We start from the raw sequence: 19407 nt of genomic DNA, 5'->3' as shown, positions 1-19407 counted from the left end.
AAGAAGGATGGGCAAAAATGTCATTCTCTAGATGTGCAAAGCTGGTAGAGACATCCCCAAAAAGATTTGCAGCTGTAATTGCAGGGAAAGGTGGTTCTACAAAGTATTGACTCAGGGGGGTTGAATACAAATACACGCCACACTTTACACAAATTTATATGTAAAAAAAAATTGAAAATCATTTTCCTTCCACTTCACAATTATGTGCCACTTTGTGTTGGTCTATCACATAAAATCCCCAAAAAATAAATTTACGTTTTTGGTTGAAACATGACAAAATGTGGTAAATTTAAATGAGTATGAATACTTTTTCAAGGCACTGTAGCGCTGCATATGCAATTTTGAATATTGTGATACTGAAAAAAGTGTTTGTTGCAGAAGCTTAAGGTATTAGTAGGGTGTGGGTATGCTTATTACACTTTTGGTTCTGCTCAGTAACTGCTTCCCTCACCATGTGAAGGCAACAGGTACACTTAAATTATCAGGGTATTTTGTGGACCAGTAAAGGAACATGTGGGATTCATGTACAAGGGGCTTACACAGGCATTTTAGATGAATGGCATCATTTCCCAGCACTTTCCTGCATCTGGAGAGCCGCAAGTGCCGTGTATAATCTGTCATACAAGTGAATGGCAGTACACGGCATGCTCTTGTAAATGAAAATGCTTCTTTGCATCTGCATTTGCCCATGTTGTCTTTTCCAAAAGTGAAAGTTTTGTGTTCAGGAAATATGTCGAACGTGCATTCGCAGGTAAGCGCTGATGTAAAAAATCATTGACGTTTACAAGAGCACGCTCTCATACATTTACTTGTATGGGAGGGCTGGGAAATAACGGCAAGCATCTAAAATTCCTGTGTAAGCCCCATGTGCATGAATGCTTAGAGTGTTTCAGTAACAAATGCACATAAAATGTTGCATTATATATGCCATGCTCTTGTCTTGTAAAAGAGGATGAAACAATTAGCGTATGTATGAAAACATGCAAATCATGATTGTAATGGTTTTCTTTATTAACACTATTCATGAGGTCAAAATGAGCTGAAAAGCAGGCACATTTGTGTAAAAAATGGCCAATTCTAAAATAAAATCTACTGCCTGGAAGAAGAGGAACTGCAGTCTGCTCACATAGTTTGTAATAAAAACATCTTTGCCATTCTGAAGCTTCCCTCCAACCACTTTGCATAATATTTTATATATACTGTGATTCTGTACTTGTCAAATATGCTGCAGAAATCTCGCTCCACTAAGTCTGGCTGCAATCATTTTAACTGTGGGCAGCTGAAGCTGCTGCCTGTTCACTTCCTGGATTTACACAGACACACACCTCCAGCTCTGCAGCTCTAATTAGCCCTCTTATGACTCATCCCCCCCTCCCTTCCTGGCAAACTTTCACACGAGCGAGAGAGAGCTGTGCATGATGTCATAAGCCTAGGCTTTTTACCAGACAATAAACAGGAAGTGGGCTGTATAAGGTATTTACTGGCAGAAAAAAAATGTTTTACTATACAAAGGTAAAACAACAAGGGCAGAAGATTTAATAGATGGAAAGATGAAAACATGACTGAAGGTCCACTTTGAAGGATTATGCCAGTTTGGCAAGATCATTGACAATAAAAACAGTAAAAAATATTTATAAATTGGTGGAATTCACTGAATTATTTACACTTTTAATATATGGAAAAAGTGAGCGGAGAAATCACCCAGAGCAGCTTTCCAAAGAGACAAAGCTGCGTAGAGATGCTATAAATCAGGAAAGCGGCTTTAGTGCATAGGAGACCTGCGGATATACTGTACATGCACAAAATAAGGTCAGGCTCTCAGCGATTTTATGAATAGCATTACTGATAAAAAAAATTTTAGGGGAAAAAAAAGAAAACATTATTAGGAAACCTGACATGAAAGCAATATTCAGGCTGACGCTGTTGGCCTCTTGTAATAATTCTGTTTGCCTGGCTGTCATTGTAACCCTCTATTATTCAATCATTTTTATCCTAATCTGCATACTTTATTCTGAGCAGTGATTCAGAAAGTATTGATGCCAGAGGTCAGTATAACAAGCAGGTAACTACATTTTTCAGCAGAAAATGAACAATATCTCTCACGGCAGGTGTACTTTAAAGCCCACTTGAACTTTCAGTTTAAATAAATTGCAAATGTGTATCAAAACAAGAGGTGTGCATAGACTTACATTTTAGAAAATAGTCACACAGTAGAAAAGCCTGTCACCTGCCAGCATGCTGTAAGTAGGGACTCTTTCTCTCCGTGTGGAAGCAGTGGTCTCTCTGCAGAGGTCTGCCATGCCCCCGTTGTGTCTGACCTATAGCTCTACAATCACCAAAGCACGTGGTTCTAGCTTTGATGTGGCAGGGGGCATGTTAGCTCTCTACATCACACTGGCAGGAGCAGACTTTTCTACTTGGGATATGGCTGCTAAAGAAAACCAAGTGTAACTTTTGTTTTGATACACCTGGAGTATTTCTTCTGGATTTAAATTCAACGTGATATTAGGGTTTAATGAAGAGAAATCTCTATGCAAGAAAGTAAACCAATGCTGTTACAATACTGTTCACTTCATTTCTGTTAATTAAAGCTATAATTCTCAGTGGTGGCAGCTACACTGTGCCCAGCAGTATGAGGCCTGGGACCATGACTTGAGGGTTCCCTGTCAGCGTGCAGGCTCTTTGTAGGACTGCTCCAATCACCTCTGCCTGGAGTCATCTTACTGCTGAGCTTTCCTTAAAAAAAAAAAAAAAAGAGAGAAATAAGAGTTAATTTTCTATTGTAGGAATGCAGCTCATATTGTCAGTTACCCACCCATATGCCATATCTCCGGGCCACCATCTTGATACGATGCTTTCCAATATTAAGAAATATGCGATAATCCCCCTTCTGTTCCATAATGCAGTGCAAAGAAACTCAAGACGTCAATTGCCAGGCCCAATGCTGCTGCATGGAACCAACATTACTGGCTATTGTCATTATTTCCTAGCGGTGGGGATCAGGGCAGCAATAATCAGGTTAAGGTATTGGATGGCGCCTAGCACAGAGTACGGGAATTTGGGTTACTTTAATTACTGGTTTACTTTGAAGAGCATTGCTGGTGGCTGTAATGATGGCATCTAATCATCTCATTACCATTTTAAAACCCTTACTAGTGAAGCCTCTAAAAATAAAAATCCATGAGTGAAGTTTATATTTTACAAGTGGGCAACCACTGCTTCTCTACTGAAGCAATAAAACAAATCAGCTCCCATGATGCTAAGCAGGCTTTCAGTGCTTCCCTAAGTGTAAGCTGTGCTGTCAATTAGCATGATATAGTGCAGGGGAAGGAACAAACTCCATTTTCCAGGATGTCAGCTACTGAACTACATTATAAGGTGCCCTGCCATTTTAAGGAACGTAGGTGAAGGTGTTAGTTTGTGGTATTTTAGGATTTCAGCAGCTTTGCATTTTATACCAATATTCAGCTTGAGCCCAGGTTCCTTGTGCGAACACAGACATTGCATGTGATTCACACCCTCACTGCGGTGCCGATCGCATGCGATGTCTGTGCAATGCGAGTTCAGCCATACAGTTGTGGATTCGCAGGAAAATAGTGCAGGGACTTTTTTTTCCCCGCACTGGAATCGGATTGCGTGGGTGTTATCACCCATGCGATCTGATTCCTGTGCAAGTTCACAGTTCGCACCACGATCTGAGGGTGCCATTCAGGGATGTGCGGTGAGGTCAGTGGCTGGTGAGGCACTGGCTAGTATCAGAGCCTGATACACACAGGTTACATACGCCGCGATCGTTAGAGCGAGAACAATAATTCTAGCACTAGACCTCCTCTCTAACTCCAAACATGTAATCTGTAAAAAAAATCAAAGCATCACCTATTAAGATTTTTAAGTACTGAAGTTTGGCGCCATTCCACCAGTGTGCACAATATTAACCCCTTGCCGACCGACTCACGCCGATATACATCGGCAGAATGGAATGTACAGGCATATTAACGTACCTATAAACAAAGAAATTGTGCGCCAACTCTAGACAAAAAAAACACAGCAATCAGACTAATTGTGAGAAATAAATGAAACAATAATGTGTGGCGCTATAGAAAATACTGAAAATCTATATTGGTGAATATAGAGTCACAATGGATTGTGAATCTATTGTGACTCTATATTCACCAATATAGATTTTCAGTATTTTCTATAGTGCCACACATTATTGTTTCATATATTAACGTACCTGTATGTCGCCTTTAAGACGTGGCTTTGTGGGCACGCGCCGCCGCGAGCTCCGTGAGTGTGATTGTGGGTCCTGCAGACTCGATGTCCACAGGGAAACCCTTGATCGTCTCACGGAGAGGAAGAACGGGGAAATACTGATGTAAAAAAGCATTTCCCCATTCTTCCTAGTGACAGGACACCAATCACAGCTCCCTGTGATCGGGAGCGGTGATCAGTGTCGTGACACACGTAGCCCATCCCCCCTACAGTTGGAACACATCCCTAGGACACACTTAACCCCTTCAGTGCCCCCTCCTGGTTACCCCTTCACTCACTGCCAGTCACATTTACACAGTAATCAATGCATTTTTATAGCACTGATCGCTGTATAAATGTGAATGGTCCCAAAATAGCGCCAAAAATTTCCGATGTGTCCGCCATAATGTCGCAGTCACGATAAAAATTGCTGATTACCAGTGGTGGGGTAGGACTTAGACTACATACCTCCCAAATTTGGGGTCTCTGAGACCTCAGGTCTCCGAACTACGACCCTCGAAGCTCGATTTTTTATTTTTTATTGTTAATGTAAACATGAACTGCCCTGACTGCACATCCCGGTGTCATTAACATTGTATTGACACCCGCAGTGGTTTCCAGAGGGCAGTGTGAACTGCCTGCGGGAGAGATGCGAGGTGGGATCCGGCGCTGGAATCGCGCTGGTTTCCGCATCGCATATGTGTGAACCCATGCTTACAGTGGGGTTTTTATATGAAATGTAACAGGCTTTTAACAGGAACATCATCATTGGTTTCAGCACAATGCACAACTCCTCTTCCAAAATTGACTATTTACTCATTTCTATATCACTAATGAGTTTATATCAGTGCTACAGACTACATAGAACTATTCAAATCAATCCCTGAACCCAACGGAATTTACAGTTTATTCTCAACTTGACTTTGTCTACATACTTTACAGTACACTTTATTCATGGAAACATGAACACTGTTATATTACACTGTTACTTGACTTCTTTTTTATTTCATTGACAATAATGGTCATTAGGCTCCCATTGGAGCACTCATATACAGTATCTTACAAAAGTGAGTACACCCCTCACATTTTTGTAAATATTTTATTCTATCTTTTAATGTGACAACACTGAATAAATGACACTTTGCTACAATATAAAGTAGTGAGTGTACAGCTTGTATAACAGTGTAAATTTGCTGTCCCCTCAAAATAACTCAACACACAGCCATTAATGTCTAAACCGCTGGAAACAAAAGTGAGTACACACCTAAGTGAAAATGTCCAAATTGGGCCCAATTAGCCATTTTTCCTCCCCAGTGTCATGTGACTCCTTAGTATTACAAGATCTCAGGTGTGAATAGGGAGCAGGTGTGTTAAATTTGGTGTTATCGCTCTCACTCTCTCATACTGGTCACTGGAAGTTCAACATGGCACCTCATGGCAAAGAACTCTCTGAGGATCTGAAAAAGAGAATTGTTGCTCTACATAAAGATGGCTTAGGCTATAAGAAGATTGCCAAGAACCGGAAACTGAGCTGCAGCTCGGTGGCCAAGACCATACAGCGCTTTAACAGGACAGGTTCCACTCAGAACATGCCTCGCCATGGTTGACCAAAGGAGTTGAGTGCACATGCTCAGCTTCATATTCAGAGGATGTCTTTGGGAAACAGATGTATGAGTGCTGCCAGCATTGCTGCAGAGGTTGAAGGGGTGGGGGGTGATCCTGTCAGTGCTCAGACCATACGCCGCACACTGCATCAAATTGGTCTGCATGGCTGTCTTCCCAAAAGGAAGCCTCTTCTAAAAATGATGCACAAGAAAGCCTGCAAACAGTTTGCTGAAGACAAGCAGACTAAGGACATGGATTACTGGAACCAGGTCCTGTGGTCTGATGAGACCAGTATAAATTTACTTGGTTCAGATGGTGTCAAGCGTGTGGTGGCAACCAGGTGAGGAGTACAAAGACAAGTGTGTCTTGCCTACAGTCAAGCATGGTGGTGGGAGTGTCATGGTCTGGGGCTGCATGAGTGCTGCCGCCAATAGGTAGCTACAGTTCATTGAGGGAACCATAAATGCCAACATGTACTGTGACATACTGAAGCAAAGCATGATACCTTCCCTTCAGAGACTGGGCCACAGGGAAGTATTCCAACATGATAACGACCCCAAACACACCTCCAAGATGACCACTGCCTTGCTAAAGAAGCTGAGGGTAAAGGTGATGGACTGGCCAAGCATGTCTCCAGACCTAAACCATATTGAGCATCTGTGGGGCATCCTCAAATGGAAGGTGGAGGAGCGCAATGTCTCTAACATCCACCAGCTCCGTGATATCATCATGGAGGAGTGGAAGAGGACTCCAGTGGCAACCTGTGAAGCTCTGGTCAACTCCATGCCCAAGAGGGTTAAGACAGTGCTGGAAAATAATGGTGGCCACACAAAATATTAACACTTCGGGCCCAATTTGGACATTTTCACTTAGGGGTGTACTCACTTTTGTTGCCAGCAGTGTAGACATTAATGGCTGTGCGTTGAATTATTTTGAGGGGACAGCAAATTTACACTGTTATACAAGCTGTACACTCACTACTTTACATTGTAGCAAAGTGTCATTTCTTCATTGTTGTCACATGAAAAGATATAATAAAATATTTACAAAAATGTGAGGGGTGTACTCACTTTTGTGAGATACTGTAGGTTTTCAATATAGACCAGCCACAAGGCTTCACTGAGGCCCTGTTCACACCTAAGAGATTTTCAGTTTCAAGCCAAATCGCATTCATTTCAATGGCCCCTGTTCACAACTGAGTTTTCTGTCACCTGAAGCAAAACGCCTGTCACTCAAAAAAGTACACAAGTTTCGTTTTGGCAGATTACAAGCGTTTTTGGCCCCATATACTTCTATAGAAAAGCCTGACTTGAGCATTTTATGAGCATTTTGTCGCTCGTTTTCTGCTCAAACAGCAGCTCTCCACCCCTAATTTTCTCTCGCTCTCCTCCCCATAGTGCTTTCTATTGGCTAAACAAAAATGTCTGAAGCTGTAAAACGCTTGTAATACACTTCTAAAACGCTTTAAAAACTATTGTAAAAAGCTGCAAAAACACTTAAAATGCCAGAAAAACGCCAGTAAATTGCTACGCTCAGGTGTAAATTGAGCCTAAATAGTAACAACCTTTTTGATTTGCCATGTTATTGTTCGCCTTGTTTTGTAACCTATGGGAGGCCCAAACCTCCTTCTGTTCATTGTCCTGTTACCACTGTTATGATTCTCCTTTGGCTCTTCACACACGTGAAATCCCAATAAAATACTTGAAAAAGAAAAAAAGAAATTAACAGTTTAAACAGAAATTCTGGCTATACACCTAACTAGCCTTAAAACCTCCTCCCCACTCCTAACACCTATGCTAACTAACCTGTGTAAGAAAGATTTATATACTTGCCTATCTTTTTAGGCTGCTCCAGTCTGGTTACATGACCCCCTGTGTCAGCCAGTGGGGAGAAGAGGGAACTGCAAAAATGGATTGGCAATCGAAGCCTATGGGTGAAGTCACAGCTCCAGGCTTTACTAGCAATTGTCGCAGAGCTCTCTCCTCTGCCCACTGGCCAACGAGGAGATCATGTGACTGGAACGGAGTGGCCTTAAAATATATAAGTATATACATCTTTCTCACACAGGTTAGTTAGCAAAGGTGTTAGGAGGGTGGAGGGGACAGTTTTAAGGCTAGTTAGGTGTATAGCCTGAATTCCACTTTAAAGTATATGTAAATCCAATTATTTTCCTTTATAGTATCCCCATTGATTCACTGCTTCTAATATGCTTATTATCAATGAGAAACTAGAGATACTTAAACATTCCTCCACCAAAAAAACTGTCATTCATTTACAGTAGCAAACAGCCTTCCAAGGGGTCTGCTGAACTAAATTAACATCAATACATCCATGAACTTGAAGCACCCCCTACTGTCGGTTTTCAGTAGTTAGGAGTAGAGAATCGGAGTGAAATAGGTCACATCTGCACTTTTGTCCTAAAATGGTAAATACGCCTAGAAATAAAGCAAAGTTCATAATCCAAACAGTTTTTTTTTTTATGCACATCAACATTGGCTGTTTACCTGAAAGCTGAAGACATTCATCTTTATGAAGTTCAGTCCACGATTTGTGCTTGCATTGTTTGCTGCATGTGTATATTGAGTAACAGCGTAAACATGGGGTCAGCTTGACTCCAACAGAACGGCCACACTGATAACAGTGTTTGAAAAATGTTTTTCTAAATGCACAAATATAAAAAGTGTCAAAACCTCAGAATTAATGGTGTACCCAAGAAAAATAACAGACAAACAGATCACTCACTTGGGTGCATACGTGTGCTCTTCTCCTAATGCTTCATGTGTGTTCACTTTTCTCTCTGGAGCTGTGTGTGTAGACGAGCTACCTGCAATAAATGTCATCAATATACACAATACCATTATCACCTCCAACAAGACCTGTTCACTGCACATTATATCAACATAACCATTGCAATCCTTAAAGACATAAATGAGTACACAGTCAATGCAGGCTTAACACAGTTCTGTCACATGTAAAATAGAATTATAGGCAAAACTTTTTTTTTTTTTTTACATTTTGGATAGAGTAAGGGAGGGTTATAACCCCTGCCATTTTTTTTTTTTTTTTGCCATTTGTGTCCCATTGTGGAGATTTACCTTCACTTCCTGTCCCATAGCCAAACAGGAAATGAGAGGAAATCCCTGCAAATTAAGGTAGTCCGTTGAGGCCCCCCAGGTCACCAAAATTAGTGTCCCCATTGGAAGATTTCCCCTCTATTACTTTTCTGAGAACAACCCAAAATTTGGGATTTTCTTTTACTTTCACTTTCAGTGATAACTGTCAAATAGAGAAGGTGAAAGGAGAGGTCCTTAAAGGGGGCACAGACAGCAATAAAAACCAACAAGCGCTCAAATCCCTCTCCACTCTATTCAAAACTAAACAAAAAGTTTTTCCTTTAGTTATATTTTAAACACATACCCAACAGTACTCAACTGTATTGGTTAGTTTTGATAGAAGGGGGAAACCTCAGAACTTTACCATGTTTTTCTTGCTGTCTGGGTCACAATTTGGGACATTTTGCCTTGATTGCTGTCGGATGACCGACGCTCTCAGCCATTGGCTTTCCAGCATTCTTGTCCGACCAGGGGCGGATCCAGAGTTTAGTCTTGGGAGGGGCACTGCCAGAAAATAAGGTGTTGCTCACAGAAATGTATTTAACGTATCATACAGCCCTAACCTTCCTTAAATCTCAAAACAATGAGAATATGCTAAATAAAGAATTTGCTAATAATGCGTATATGTTTTATTTCATCCACGATCCGCCTCACCCTCACATCACTCAGGCAGGTGCAGATTGGCAGGAAGCTATTCAGACATGCTCTGCTCTAATCCTGGCAGGCTGGCTGGCACAGTTCCCTTCCCCCACGCTGCGCTGGAGAAGATGGAGGGAAGAGGTGGGTGGAGCCAACATTCACTAGGCACAGAGGAGGAAGAAGTTAAATCTTCCTCCGCTCTGAATGCTGGGGCCTCGCCCTCCACCTTGAACGTGATGTCACAGATGGCGAGGCAGCAGGCGATTGCAACCAATGCGGCGGCCAGTAGAGGCCAGGCCAGCGGCGGTGCAACAAGAGGGTCCCAGCGCCATTGCTGCTGATTCTGAATGTGAGACTCTGAGTTTGTAATATTTTCTTGGGGAGGGGGGGCAAAGGGGAATTTTCCCCCCTCCGGATTCGCCCCTGTGTCCGAGAGAAGCCAAACAGCCGACTTCTGGCTGACATACGCACAAGCGGAATGTGGGAGAGGTTTTATTGTACCAGCCAATGTCTCATGACATTCGGCACGTGTGTACTAGGCATAACACCCCATTGCCACTTCCACACAGTTCCGTAGACAGTTTGCCAGAATCAAAGGGACTCAGCTAGTGGAAATCAAGGTCATCCTCTACTGGAAACTGTGTAGATACGACATCAACATCTATTCAACTATTTGTAGAGCTTAGGGCAATTTCAGGATGTGTGTATCAGTAGCACTATACTGCAAATTGGACAAAAACTGAAGTGGACCTGTTATCTTGGAGTCCATTCTATCCACTATTGTTTAGAAAGAATACCAGGACTAGTATTTTCAATAAGAAATCTTCAGAATCTGGGACTGTCTTTGAAAGCACAATAATAGAAGAATTGATTTGCACACAGTTATGTACTTACGGATTATACCATCATTTGCCCACTCCTTTTTTTCTTTTGCTTTAACAGCCTCTCGAGTAAGTTCTCCCAAGTGCTCCAAGAGTTGTTTTCGTGCATTAAAAATGTCCCTTTCCTCTGGGGACAACGCATGGTATGGTGTGTGTGCTATCTTCTTATCCTGTAATATACAGCTGATCTTGTAGAATATACACTACTCAATCACAAGAAGTTTATATTCAGGCATAAATACTATCATAAGAATATACCTACTTTACTGCTTGTACACAATTGATATGTTTTCTCATCCTGCAGTATGATCACCACCTTAGAAATTCAGATATACTCTACCTGGAAGTATTTGTAGTATGCATAGTCTGTAGCTGTACCCAATGCAGTCCTCTTTCCTTCTCCTATAAGGATTGGCATTAATATATTGGCTCCAGATTTTATAAGTCTGTCCACCTATGAAGGAGAACTAGGTGTCATAAAGGAAAAGCAGAAGAAGCCCTTTATGTTGGATCACTTAAAGAATATGGTACTCCGACAGTTCATTCATATTCCTAATATGTGCATGTTCTACCATGTACTTGTGTTAAGAGGTATCGTATTCTCTTTGTATTGCTTACTTTGTGTGAAATAATTGGTGTACCTGCCAGTTCCCCTGCTTTCTTTGCACATCCTTCCTAGTAGTCAGTTTTCTGGCTGTGCTGGGAGAAAAGCCTGCCTGTCCTCCAATGGCCAAGACTTGTGCTGACACACCCCCTGCACAGCCATTCACTGGGAAGATCAGTGTACCGCTGTTTCTCCACCCCTAGCTCTCTAAGCCCTTTATGCAGCTGAGAACAGTCATTTTTTTTAAATGAGGGCATATATATATATATATATATATATATATATATATATATATATATACACATACATACATATACACACTTACACATGTTTTGCACTTCATTTCTATTTAAAACTGAACAGGTTGTTTTACAAGGTAAGGGTTCACATACAGTGTACTTCAAGAAAATGTTTGGGGCCTTTATCTCTAACCAACAAAGCATGTAATTTTAAAGCAAGGTAATGGGAGAAGTGGGCAACATTATGGTGTGGAAAGTGGCTCTTGTCTATGTGGTAAAGATGGGGAACCTTTTTGACTCAGCAGAGATGGACACGCAGACAGACTGTTTATTTAGCTTTAGTTTATTTAATTGGAAATTTGCTAATGATTTGCTTGTAATCAGACTTTAGATTCCCTTTGGCATACAAACATGCTGTGATAATCTAGGTGTGTCTTTGAGCAGCCTATGTGAAAAATTTGTCAGATTACTTATCTAGACCCAAGCTGCAAACCCTGCAGGCTGATACCCTAGATGTGGGACTGCAATATATTTCTGGGGGTTCCCAGGTTGTAAGAAAACTGGATTTTTGAGTTACCTGTAAGATCTCTTTTTTTGGATATGGGACACAGAAGAGGTAATTTTTAGACCATTGGGTTATACTCCACCTCCAAGTAATAGGACACTTGCAAATAACAAAGCTTGACTCAGCCCTGCATAACCCTTCCCACTCCCAGCATTGCTCTTTTCAGGAATGAAAAACCTTGCAGTAAATTGAACAGAGGGTTAAACTGCAGCCTTGGGTGTCACTACAGTAGCAAATTTCCTAAAATGTATTATCAAAGATCTGGAGCTGTTGTGCACTACTGCCCTTAAACCGCGCTAGCAATACTATTGACTGAGAAACTACTTTAGCATGACTTAAGCACATTTTTGCATGCAGTTTGATGAATCCCGGTAAATGACCTATATGTGGAGCTCTAGAGAGCAAATGTCTTTTGTTTGGGTTTATATTTGACAAATATGTTGGCACTGTTATGCACCCACTGATTAATGATCCACTGACTTGTTTGCATACTTCTTTGCCTTATGTTACTGGTTCTGTGGCATCATTTACATTCATAGGTAATTCTAATATTTTTTAATAATAAAAATAATCTTTTAAAAGATCTAACCAATGAGGAAGTATATTATACAGCTACAAGGTCAGATGATGTTTGTCATCATCTCTGCAAGTATGCCATTTTCAGGAAAGAAGCAGATCATTTTCCTTTTTATTTAGTATGTCAGCATTTACCAGTCAATTTTTGATTAAGATCTCCTACAGATGCGATATAATTCCAGTGATTGAGCATATGCATAGTACCTTTAATTGTCTCACACAGAATGTATTAAATACATTCCTGTCTCAGCACTAGTGAACTAATTACTGACTAGCTCAATTACATTAACTGACCTTGGGAATATTCTTTAATGAAAACTATAAATCAAGACACGCGCTAGACCTTCAGAAACAAGGAAACTGGATGGCTGACAAATCTAGGTAAATGGAAGAACATGGAAAAAATTTTAGATGTGAACTACTGAATTGTGGATGGGGGTAGTAATGATGCTAACAGTCTATACCTGCACAGCATTTCATGTATTTAGACTATAATAATACTCACAAGTAAATGATGTTAGGTTATGCTAAATGCATAAAAAATGGTGATCATAAAAAGAAAAAATTGAGGGTTGTCAACTGGAATTTGGCAGATGGAAATACCCTTACGATCCTTTCTGTTTTAAGTTAGAGTAGATATTTTATAACAAAAAGTCATGAAATGATTTTGCAAAGTAAGATTCTTGTCGTACCAGAGCAATTCTTGCAGCCAGAGTCCTGTGTTTTTCATATGCAGTATTCACAGCTGCACACAGAGCACTGCCCACTCCTCTGCTCAGAGGCAGGTTGGGATCTGCACCATTTGCCAATAGCTCTTTCACAGCCTAGAAAAAAAACAGCACATACCACATAGTCAACAATCTACAGTAAGCATCTTTTTTAGACTGATAAAGTTGCATAAAAGAAAGGTTAATGTGCTAGAGGACTGCACAAGGAAGCCACAGAGCAAGTAAGATCACCTCAAGTGGATATGATATACTTAGCACAACCGAAACATGGATATAAGAAATATTTTAAATGCGATGTACTAAAGTGAAACTTCATCAAAACATAATCATAAAAAATGTATTTTCATAAGAATCAAAAGAGCACCTCAGTATGACTAATTAACATTGTTTTGGTTTCCTTTTCTTAGAAATCTCTTCTTGCTGTGATTAAAAGGACTTACAGGTTGGCTAGGAGAACATTGTCTCTTGTCTCTAGCCTTCAAGTATAACTAAAGTTATGGATAGAATGGAGAGGGATTAGAACACCAGTTACAGATATTCACCCTCATTATTTGTCCTGTTTACCGTAGAAGAAAATCCCAAAATTTTGGGTTTACCTAAGGTCCCTTTTACATTGGGGCGGGCGGTGCGTCGGCGGTAAAGCGCCACTATTTTTAGCTGCGCTTTACCGCCGTTTTAGGGCGGTATTTAGCTGCTAGCGGGGGGGCCGCTAGCAGCCGAGAAAGGGTTAAAAACCACCGCAAAGTGCCTTTGCAGAGGCGCTTTGCCGATGGTATAGCCACGGTGCCCTATTGATTTCAATGGGCAGGAGCGGTGAAGGAGCGGTATACACACCGCTCCTTCACCGCTCCACAGATGCTGCTAGCAGGACTTTTTTTCCCGTCCTGCTAGCGCACCGCTCCAGTGTGAAAGCCCTCAGGGCTTTCACACTGGAGACAAAGCAGCAGCATTTTCAGGGCACTTTGCAGGTGCTATTTTTAGCATTGTAGCACCTGCAAAGCCCCCAGTGTGAAAGGGGTCTTATAGAGGGGAAATCTTCCAATGGGGACTTTAGTACCAAGTGACAACCAGGGATTATTTCACTTTGGGGGGTCTTTATCTTACTTCCTATTTTTGCTATGGGATGGTGAAGGCAAGTCTCCCCAATAGGACACATATAGCAAAAAAAGAAAAAAAAAAGGGGTTATAACCCCCTTACTCTATTTAAAATGTAAAAAAAAAGGTTTTGCCTATAGTTCGGCTTAAGGAGCATTATGTCATTAAGAAGCACTAAATGCCAGCAAGTGGAGTTCTTGGCTTCTTTTCTCGTTTTCTAGGATTTTCTTAGTTCCCCTATTGTAAAAGGGCCTGTTATTTTCAGTAGCTCAAGCTTACACACAAAAGTAAATTAGTCGGAGCTGTGACCTATCCCCCTCTTATCCCAATGTTGTCTACAGACGGCTCCGTGCAAAGATTCAGTTTGAGAAAGACTCTGAAATGGCAAAGCTTCTGTGCTCTCTCTTTCAGAAACCCATAATTATGTGTCTGCTTTATTATGTAAAAAAGTTTAAAATACAACTGACCCACAACAAAAAATTTCTTATCAAATACTTACGCTAATTTTACTTTCCTGATGGACTCCATGGCAGCATACATATGGGTTAACCCCGCCTCCACTCCTCCCCTATAGGATCCCACTCCCATAAGTCTTTGCTCTGAGCCAGAAGCCACGTTCCTTAACTAGCCTACTCAAGACACGTGGGGGGGGGAGACCCCTGCTGCCATGGAGTGCATCAGGAAAGGAAAATTACGATAAGTATTTTGATAGGAAATTTTCAGTTTTCCTGACCGACTCCATAGAAGCATACGTATGGGAACTAACTCACCATACACCCAATGGGCGGGAAATGCTAACCCAAAGGCTTTATTTTGTACCGTCAACAGACAGGATCTGCAAGCCAAAATAAACAGAGGATAAGAAAGCAGACTCTACACAATAATGAGCCATAAATGTATTGATTGAGGACCACAAGGCAGTCCTACAGACTACTTTGGGAACCACATGCTGCAAAGCTGCCCAAGGTGTAGATCCACTCCTGGTTGAGTGAGTAGACACTACCTCCAAAAGGAGCCAAGCCCTTGGCTCTGTGAGACTGTTGGATGGTCTAGGCAATCTGTGCCAAAATCATCCTAGATAAGACACGTTCCTCTCTCCTTTCTGGCAAAAGAATGAACAGCCGTTCTGAAGCATGAAGGAAGCGGTAGCTTTATAGATATAATTTCACAATAGCTGAGGGATTCCTAGAACTGAAGGAAGGCACTGCTGGGAGTCAACTCAGGACTCCCTGTTTACTAGACATGCGCTTTAACCAACTAAGCCACAGCGCGTCTTCTCCCACTTTTAAAGGACGCAAGTTAGAACCCTTAGGTTGGCAGAACAATTTTCTTGGCTCCCATGAAAGACTCATGCACCCTTGGGAATTGAGTCACGCATAGGTAACAGCACCGCTTGAACTGGAAAAGAATGTAAGAAAAGTTCTCCATGACCAGTGAATCAATCTCTGAGGCTTTTAATACCGACGTGATAGCCAGGAAAAAGGCAAACTTGACAGAGAGGCTTTTAACGGAGACACCCCTAGAACACTCCGCTCCAATTCCCGCAGTTGAAAACTACTTGGAAAGCTGTCGCTTACTCCGAGGTCTGAGCCTAGCTGCTCCCTTGAAGAATTGTTGGGCAGGAAAAGTTGCCTAGACCGGGATACACCTGTGAAGGCTGATAAAGCTGACACTACATCTCCACTATTGTGACCCCAAAGTCGCACAATTTAGAGTGCGACTTTGGAGTGTAACCTTGATACGATTCTGAGTGCAGCCCCGAACCAACTTTACAGTCTTTGGATCAAAGCTGCATCAAAAGTCGCACCAAAGCAGTGCAGGAACCTTTCCAGAGTTGCTGCAACTTTAAGTCACATAGATTGGAACGGGTACCATTGTAATCAATGGGCTGTGACTCAACGTGTGACCCTATGTGTCCAAAGTCACATGACAAGTCGCACTAGAGGAAAACTGAGCCCAAGGTGCTTACAGAACTTCCTCTTGCTTTGCAGGAGACTCTACGGGTTCTATTCATGTAAATGCACCCATCATTGCCTTAACTAAAAGGCATTACAAGGGTAAAGAGACTCATCTCCCTCTGCCTCACTGTCTGAGGTCTTCATAGATGGATGGCTGGGTTGGGACAGTTCCAGTTGTTTCTGGTGATCCTAGTGGGAGAACACGCCGCAACGGCTGTTGAACTTTGCATGTGGCTTGTATGCCACTCTTAAGGGATTCTTGAACCACATGCCTCAGCAGAGATTCCATTTGCTGGAAATCACCATCCCCTTTTTCCAATCGCCTGGGCTTAGCATAGCTCACACAGTGACTTGCCCTCTAGGACTAGAGTGCCGCATCCCCAGCAGGCTCCCTCCTTGGAGCGGATGACATAGCGGTGGGTGTGTAAAGGAGGACTCATTGCTTCTACTATGAAGGCTGGACCATGACGGTGACCTATGCCAAAAACATCTGGAAGAGGAATGTCGTGACCTAATGAGGTCTTTATTATCACGTGCCGTGTATTGTCAATCTGACCTAGAAGGATTTAAAAAAAAGCAAAATAGGATAGAAAGGAAATGGTTAAAAAACCCAAAAAAGATACCCAAGTCAGCAAGTAAAGGAAAGGGTTAAACCCACTCTCTCATGCCTGCTACACAAGGGCTGGCCACAAGGGGGGCAGCGAAACATCCACAGTGTGAAACTGCACAGACAGACAGACAGCCTGCACAGGTGATCAAATCATGGCAGAATCACACAGAGGCAGCATACAAGGGTGTTAATGCAGATCATATGCCTGTGATGACTGCACACAGCATTTAGGGGAAACTGCTACAAGCTGCTCACAGAGAAATCCCAATATCAACAGTACTTACCGCTGATTGAATTTCTCCACTGAAATGATGCCACCACTGAGCCCCTGGGCAGGAGTAACCCAGGGACACCAGGCCGGAAGAGAAAAAACAGTGGCTTGGAACACCAATGCGCTCCAGCTGCCATAGACTGGAAGACACTAGAGCCAGGGACGAAAACAGACAAACAGAAAAACACACAAACTGCTGCAATGGAATATGTAATATAAAAGTATACATCATCGCACACGGCATGAACACAGATCTGTAATTCAATCCTGCTTTCATGATCAAACCAGGCCAGGTAGGCTGATCACGCCGTACTTGGGGCAGATAGGGCCACTCGCTAATAGCTGGGCTATCTGGCCATTGCGCCACTTGCCTGCCAATTGCCAGGCTTCAGCTCTTCCAGCAACTGTTCTATTTACCCACTCCATACCCTGCTAATAGCTAAGGCTTATCGGACTATGGCGACCTGTCTTCCCAGTGGTCGCCATTGGCCGGTCTTGATCGCGGAGAGGAAAAACTTCAGGTAGTCAAATAACCAAACCGGTCCTTAGAAGGAGGACAAAAAAGGAATGTGGCCTCTGGCTCAGAGCAAAGATTTATGGGAGAGGGGTCCTATAGGGGAGGAGTGGAGGCGGGGTTAACCTTTTAAAAGGCTGTGAATTCTCTTTAAGTACTTGACACTGATATACCCATATATAAAGTCATCTCACCATATCATTTCCACTGGCGATGGCCAAGGACAGAGGAGAGTGCCCACTCCACAGGGTATTGATCTTGGCATTGTGAGCCAGAAGTAAAGAAATTGTATCCTTGGCAAGCTGCATGAAAAATAAAGACATATTAATTCAGACCTATGTAGTAAAAGTTATCTAACCAGTAATATTTATGACTAAACAGCAACAAATCCCATTTCATGCTTTATCAGCTGACAGCATTCAAAATATTGAATCTTAAAGTAAAACTATAGGCAAAACTTTTTTCTCTTTTTTGGATAGAGCAAGGAAGAAATATAACCCCTGTCAGACTTTTTTGCCATCTGTGTCCCATTGGGAAGATTTCACTTCCTGTCCCATAGCCAAACAGGAAGTGATAGGAAATACCTGCAAATTAAGGGGATTCTTTATGGACCCCCAGGTCACCATAACTAGTGTCCCCATTGGTTGATTTCCCCTCTATTATTTTTCTGGGGACAAGGATAATGGTAAATAGAACAAATAGAGAGGGTAAATCCTAACGGGGACGCAGACAGCAATACAAATTGAAAGGCATTCTAATCCCTCTCCACTCTATCCAAAACTAAAAAAGAAAAATTTTGCCTTTCATTATACTTTAAGCATAAGTACAAAGCTATTACTGCAGTAGTTTAGCATATCACAGAAACACAAACAGTACACTATTATATAAACCTCACCTTTCCAGTTGATATTTGTCACAGCTTTACTTACTTAGTTCAATGACTAAATAAAGGCTGATTTACTGTAATTAGAGCTAGATTTTGATTTGATTTTCTGTTGCTGTTTACATCTCCTGAATCAGTTCCACCTTTCTGGTGACTTTTGCAGATCCACCAATAATAAGCATGCATAATGGTTCTAACCTAGAATGACTAATTTGTAGAAAGTAGGATCTTTTTTGGGCACCTTTACAGCAAGTATATATTTTCCATGGATCCCTGATCTATCATCCCCATTGACCAGGCAAATCGATCAGCTTATTAACTGATCTGGGAAAGGGGCCCCATCATATTATGGACTTAATTACATCCTTATAAGACTTGTTAAATCAAAGGAAGCTGCAATTCCCAAATTATAAACCACACTGTCACTCTGAATTTGCTTCATCCTCAGTGTGCTGGCTATCTATCTGATTGTTAGATAATACAGTAGGGTTCTGGATGACTAGCTTGAAGCACAGTTATGATCAATACATAGAGGGTGCTCTACCATTAATAACTGACTTCCCTTGTCTGACTGCAATATTTAAAATCATATGTTTAATTGGAGAATTGGTTTCACCTATTGTACTGCCTTTAGAAGTTCATATTTACCTTGTAGTTGTCTTCTCTCTCACACGCTACATGCAAAGGTGTGCGGCCACCCTCTTCTGGGACATGGGGGCTTTTCTCATAATAGTTATACAGAGGCAGACCAGAGTCAAGGCAGCCTTTCATAGGAAATCCCAGAACTGTTCCAGGGCTATCTCCCTGTGGATACACATACATTTTATGTCCATGAGGAACTCCTAGAAACTCTAGGATTGCTTTGAAGAAGCATT

The 19407-nt window shown here is 41.8% G+C and overlaps 1 protein-coding gene across 4 annotated transcripts in view; it reads right to left on the bottom strand.

Moving 5' to 3' along the window:
* Window positions 1–989: 989 nt before the first annotated feature.
* The window catches only part of LOC141139567 (ankyrin repeat and MYND domain-containing protein 1-like), a 59515-nt gene continuing 41097 nt past the window's right edge, over window positions 990–19407 (bottom strand). For all 4 annotated transcript variants that reach the window (XM_073625830.1, XM_073625831.1, XM_073625834.1 and 1 more), the window contains 8 exons: window positions 19181–19336; window positions 17844–17951; window positions 13166–13297; window positions 10830–10943; window positions 10503–10659; window positions 8599–8680; window positions 8361–8515; window positions 990–2736 (listed from right to left, as the gene is read on the bottom strand). In XM_073625830.1, the coding sequence (XP_073481931.1) occupies window positions 2582–2736; window positions 8361–8515; window positions 8599–8680; window positions 10503–10659; window positions 10830–10943; window positions 13166–13297; window positions 17844–17951; window positions 19181–19336 (1059 nt within the window). In that variant the 3' untranslated portion in view covers window positions 990–2581. The remainder of the gene's footprint in view (window positions 2737–8360; window positions 8516–8598; window positions 8681–10502; window positions 10660–10829; window positions 10944–13165; window positions 13298–17843; window positions 17952–19180; window positions 19337–19407) is intronic.

This window comes from Aquarana catesbeiana, linkage group LG04, assembly GCF_042186555.1.
Source record: "Aquarana catesbeiana isolate 2022-GZ linkage group LG04, ASM4218655v1, whole genome shotgun sequence".
Taxonomy (NCBI): Eukaryota; Metazoa; Chordata; class Amphibia; order Anura; family Ranidae; genus Aquarana; species Aquarana catesbeiana.
Note: the sequence above shows the minus strand (reverse complement) of the source record. Positions and strands in the feature narration are given on the sequence as shown.